General features: G+C 52.9%; 1 protein-coding gene across 1 annotated transcript; it reads left to right on the forward strand.

Moving 5' to 3' along the window:
• Window positions 1–2,969: 2,969 nt before the first annotated feature.
• LOC145932844 (uncharacterized) lies at window positions 2,970–4,408 on the forward strand. The gene is made up of 3 exons (XM_083032070.1): window positions 2,970–2,984; window positions 3,058–3,553; window positions 3,702–4,408. The coding sequence occupies exons 1-3, from the start codon at window positions 2,970–2,972 to the stop codon at window positions 4,406–4,408; spliced, it is 1,218 nt and encodes a 405-aa protein (XP_082888196.1).
• The last annotated feature ends 1,632 nt before the right edge of the window (window positions 4,409–6,040 follow it).

Consider the following 6,040-nt stretch of genomic DNA (forward strand, 5'->3'; position numbering starts at 1 on the left):
CTTTCCCCTTTGGGAGGGAGAGGGAGCCTCGTTCCGGGAGTGGGGGGTGGCGGCTCGAGCGGGAACACTCGAGCCGTGACCCCGCCCCTCAAACTTTTTGGGAGGGCGCGGCGTGGGGCCGGTGCCCCCCTACACCGCAACCGGGTAGGTTCCGCACGATGGCGGGGGAGAATATCTTCCTCACGGGGAAGATGCTCTCCCGGGATAGGTAGGGCCAGGTGATGGCGGGAAGTGATGCAAATGCTAGTTCCCCGCCATCACTTTAAGCGCCAGCGTAGGCATCCGCTGTGGTTTTAGTGAGGTAGGTCTTGGGCCCCCTGATCGATCCATTCAGGAAACGGTCAAGGGGAACAAGGAGTCCCACATAACCCTCATCCTCTACCCGGGGGAGGAGGGTACCATGATAGTTTCCACAGCGCAAAAAAAAAAAAAAAAAAAAAAGGCATAATGTGGGTGAATGCCAATCGAAGAAAAATTGCTCGGTCTGCCGGGGCAGGCATCACACCTCGCTGGATGACGTCTGTCGTGGGGTCACTGCGACCTCGCACGTGGCACATCAGCCGCGCCTAGGAAGAGGAGCCGTTCTCCTCGCCACCGCGCGCGTTCGAGTCGCCGACAAGTTCGGCGGCTTGCATTCGGGACGGGCATTGATCGACCAGGGCTCGGAGGCTTCGATGATTTCCGAGACGTTGACGCAGCGGTTGCGTTTGCACCGAAACTCAGCCGCAGTCACAGTCTTCGGCGTCAGCGGAACGCAGACGGGTACCGCAAACGGGCGCGTATTCCTTCGAGTATTGCCTCGCGCCGCCGGGTCGCCGATGACCATATCGGCGCTGATTCTCCCGTGTCTCACTGTTTACACTGGAGTGACGACCATGAGGGAGGAGCCGCGGAATCACCTGCATGGACTCGAGCTGGCCGATCCAGAATTTCAAGCCACCGATCCGGTGGACCTTCTGCTCGGCGCAGATGTATACGCCGCTATTCTCGATTCCGGTGTCATCAAAGGGGGTCCGCGGGAGCCGGTCGCGCAACGCACGTCGCTCGGGTGGATCCTCTCGGGCGCAATCGAGGACTCGACCGACAAGGCCGCTGCCCACAGCCATTCGTGCGTCGTCGACGAGACGCTGACAGACATGGTGAGAAGGTTGTGGGAGCAGGAGGAAATGCCGCGCAATCCGCCACCGTTGACATCAGTAGAACGAGAGTGCGAGGACTTGTTCGCGCAAACGCATTTACGGGACCAGCACGGGCGCTACGTAGTACGACTCCCGTTGACCGACGACGCGACGGGTTTCACCGGGAATTGAATTTCCGCGATGCGACTGCTCTCAGGCACGGAGGGCCGGTTTGCGCGTGATCATCAATTACGTGATCTGTATCGAGAATTTATGCGCGACTACGAGGGGCTCGGTCATATGTCGCCGATAGACTCGCGTGAAACTGCGTGACAGGTCGTGTGCTATCTCCCACACTACGGAGTCTTGAAGAGCGTCGATGGAAAGTCTAAACTGCGCGTGGTTTTCAACGGCTCCTCACCCTTGCCAACCGGTATCACCCTCAACAGCCAATTGAGCGTAGGGCCAAATCTACTGCCAACTCTACCAGACGTTTTGACGCGCTGGCGCCGACACAAGTACGCCATGGCAACGGACATCAAGAAGATGTATAGGCAGATCCTCGTGCATCCTGCGGATCGCGATTTGCAGCGGATCGTCTGGCGACGCGACACGACGGAGCCGATCCAAGAATACCGGTTGAACACGGTCACATACAGGTTGGCGTGCGCGCCATTCCTGGCTATCCGCTCGCTACGTCAATTAGCCGCAGACGAGGAAGAGCGTTATCCACTGGGATCAGCCGTGCTGCGCAGCGACGTCTACGTGGACGACATATTGGCCGGAGCTGATTCATTTCCAGAGGCACAGGAAGTCCAGCAGCAGTTAGTTCAGATCTGCAGGGCGGGCGGCTTCCCGCTGAAGAAATGATCCGCGACTGACCCGGAGCTCCTCAAGGACGTCCCCGCAGCAGACCAAATGCGTGCCGATCTCCGAGCCTGGGACCCGCAAGAGAGTCATTCCATGCTCGGACTACAGTGGCATCCGGGCGTGGACCAATTTTCCTTTGTCACCCGCCAATCCAAGCCGCAACCAACAACGAAGAGGACAGTTCTGTCTGTCACGGCGCAGCTCTTCGATCCTCTGGGATGGATCGCACCAGTGATCATCTGAGCGAAGATACTGATCCAGTCAGTCTGGCTTCAAGGATTCGACTGGGACACTCCGTTGACGACGAGAGATGCGGAATTCTGGACGGCATTCAAGGCAGACCTCCGGAACCTTGAGAGTGTGCGGGTCCCGCGTTGGCTCGAGCATCGCCCAGAGGACCACATTGAGCTCCACGGCCTCGCCGATGCCTCAGAACGAGCGTTCGCCGTGCTGTACATCCGAGCCGTCGGTCGTGACGAAACGGCCAGGGTCTCGTTGGTGGCCGCCAAATCCAAGGTCGCTCTTGTGAAACAGGTATCGCTGCCGAGACTAGAACTATGCGCAGCCGCCCTGTTGGCGACGCTTGCGGCACATCTTCAAGCCGCCATCGTGCTACCAATCGCGGGCACGCATCTCTGGTCCGATTCCACAGTGACCTTGTCATGGATTCAAGGCCATCCATCGCGCTGGTAGACGTACGTGGCCAATCGCGTCGCGGAGATCCAACGCATCACATCCAAAGCGAGCTGGCATCACACGCCTGGAGTCGACAACCCAGCTGACTGCGCATCGCGAAGAATCGCTCCGAGCGACCTGACGACGCACAAGCTGTGGTAGAAGGGACCGCCGTGGCTGACAACGACGTCAGGTCCATAGCCCGGCGGTCCGGCATTGGAGACCACGGCGGAGTTACCGGAACAACGAACGAGCCACCACGCAGCGTCCCGACAACGTCTGGACGAGCCAATCCTGGTGTAGAAGATGGCTAAATCCACGGCAAGTACGAAGCCTCACACTGTCCGCGGACGAACTGCGAGATGCCGAATACGCATGGATCCGCGTCGCTCAGGCATGGGGATATCCAGACGATCTCGCCGCATTGGCAAGCGGTAAGGAACTATCAAAAAGGAGCCCGCTTCTCAAGCTGAACCCCTTCATAGACGGCAAGGACATCTTGAGGATAGGAAACGCCTACCTCTCGTATGATGAGAAGCATCCAGCTATTCTGCCGAGCGAGTCTCATCTGACGAGGCTCTTCATCAAGGCCAGCCATCACCGGACTTTGCACGGAGGCGTGCAGTCGACGCTGGGACTACTTCGCCAGCGCCTCTGGATTCCGAGGGGAAGGACACGAGTCAAAGAAGTCATCCATCGCTGCGTGACGTGCGTTCGATGGCGGGCGGCAGCGAGTAAGCCACTGATGGGCGATCTCCCCCAGCCTCGCGTGACTCCGTCGAGGCCTTTCCAACATACCGGGGTCGATTATGCTGGCCCGATAATTCTTGAGGACCACCAGGCGAGGTGGCAAGGGGCGAGGTCACAAGAGTTACAAGGCGTTCATCGCAGTATTTGTCTGCATGAGCACCAAGGCCGTACACCTGGACGTGGCGTCCGACTATACGGCCGACGCGTTCCTCGCAGCGCTGCGCCATTTCACCGCCCGCAGAGGGCTCTGTGAGATAATGTACAGCGACTGTGGTACGAATTTTGTAGGGGTTGACCGGCAACTCCGAGCACTCTTCACCGCTAACAACAGGGAAGGGCGCCACATCGCCAATGAGATGACACGCGACCGCATTCGATGGCGGTTCAACCCCCCGGCAGCCCCGCACTTCGGAGGACTGTGGGAAGCGGTAGTCAAGGCGCTCAAACGGCATCTTCGTCGGGTGCTTGGCGACACAACATTGACATTTGAGGAAATGTCCACGCTGCTCGCTCAAGTGGAGGCATGCCTCAACTCTCGACCTCTCACAGCATTGTCCGAGGACCCGGACATCACCGCCCTGACGCCGGGGCACCTTTTGATTGGAACCGCACTCAACGCTGTGCCCGAGCCGTCACTCTTGACGACCCCGGAGAATAGACTCACGCGGTGGCAGTTGGTGCAAAGGATGTGGGAGCACTTCTGGGAACGATGGTCGCGAGAGTACCTGCACTCGCTAAATTTCCGCCCGAAGTGGTGGAAGTCCGACACCGCTGTCAAGGTCGGCCGACTCTGCGTGCTTCGAAACGAAGCTTCACCACCGAACAAGTGGCCATTGGCGCGCATCACCGCTACGCACCCCGAAGACGATGGCCACGTACGCGTCGTGACCGTGCGAACCGCGTCGTCGACCCTCACGCGACCCGTGAACCGCCTCATTCCGTTGCCGGTGCATGACGATTACGAGCCCGACGATATCAAAGGATGCGAAGCATGAGAACTCGCTGTCAATTATGGTTGGAGTAAATTCAGTGTCTCATGTTCCGTAAGTCGCGTCTCGTTATTTCAATTCATTTTCAATCATCTCCCGTTCTCGCTACATTGTAATCGTGATTTTTTTTCTCGTTTTTCGAGTTTCGTTTGAATTGTTCCAAACAAGGCGGGCGGAATGTTCAGGTGGAATCACGCATTTGCAAATTTTAATTGTCGGGAAAACTGTCCCATAAATCATAAGCTCAACTCGCATTTATTATTGTCCGCGTCAACCTTGTAATTCGATTCGAGAAATATCGAGAAACAAATAAGACGAAAGCGATAAACAGGGCCACGCGTCCTCCAAAGAGAATCGGAAATAGAACCGCGCCAAAGTCAGCTGATGTAAACATTCCGCGTAATGACAAGGGATCGGTTAAGGGGATGCTGACCCTTATCGACAGAGCAATATTTTTCTGCACCGTTTTCTTTTTATTGGTTGAATAGAATAATAAATGCTTTTCCACGATTAAAGTACAAAAAGAAACAAAGTCGGAACCTTTCAAATTTATGTAAAAAACAAAAAAAAGTTGTTTAACTAAAAATATTTGTTTTGTTTTATACATAAAATCGAGAGGTCCAACTTTGTTTCTATATGTACTGTAATCGTGGAAAAATATTTATTATTCTATTCAACCAATAAAGAGAAAAGGGTGCAGAAAAATATCGTTCTGTCGGTAAGATAGGACAAGGTCAGCATCCCCTTAAGAAGGATTAAAAAAGACCCAATCTGTTCGTTGAACACCTTTGCCGAAAAAAAACACGACGCGCCTAAAACGAGAGAACCGCAATTCCGTCTGTCGCTCACAGACCGCGAATTTATCGTAAAGATTATCGCGCGCTATCATATTTCAGAGTCGCTCGCTCTGAGATATTGCCGGTGACGAAAGATTCGATCCGAAGTCGTTCGCTGCGTTTCACGCGTCATCGCGACAAATTAAAGATTGTATTTTTTTGTGTTTTTTTTTAATAAACTTGTGTTTCCTTCTTCGCTACAACGTCGATTTGTTACTCACTCGTTCCTCACTCATATCGCGCGAATATAATTTCGTCCGCGACGAAACATTGAGCAATGATTAATTTGATGAAACTGGTAGGTCAAAGCAAAAATTTATGACCGAAGTTTATGATCAATATTTATAATTAGACAGATAAGATCAGATAAATAAATAATCGAAAATTCGCGACAAATTTGAGTTGAGCGAAAAAGTAAATAAATTCGGCAAATCGTAACCCGACAGAGTTCTCGTTCGTCTTTAGTATAGTCGACTTCTCACAATCTTGTATTAAATTCTGTATTTCTTTCAATTACATTTTAACTTTTTATAAATCGAGACAAAGACTTTAATTATATTGTATCCAATATCATTCAAGAATCCCTATAAATACATAATTTTATTATAATGTGTGCGTGTGTGTGTGTGCGTGTGTGTGTATATTGTTAAACTTTAGAGTCTTTACCTGAATGTCACAAAAATGTCTTTCTCGTTTAGTCTGTTGCCGAATTCTACGAATGCCCTAGGAAATATTGGTTCGTTTGGAGTGCCTTCTGAAGATATTGTTGTATTTTTCTGGGGTACTTAAAAGAAATCATAAT

Source organism: Prenolepis imparis, unplaced genomic scaffold (genome assembly GCF_030444845.1).
Source record: "Prenolepis imparis isolate NDT839.2.m4 unplaced genomic scaffold, iyPreImpa1.0 SCAF_2, whole genome shotgun sequence".
Classification (NCBI taxonomy): Eukaryota; Metazoa; Arthropoda; class Insecta; order Hymenoptera; family Formicidae; genus Prenolepis; species Prenolepis imparis.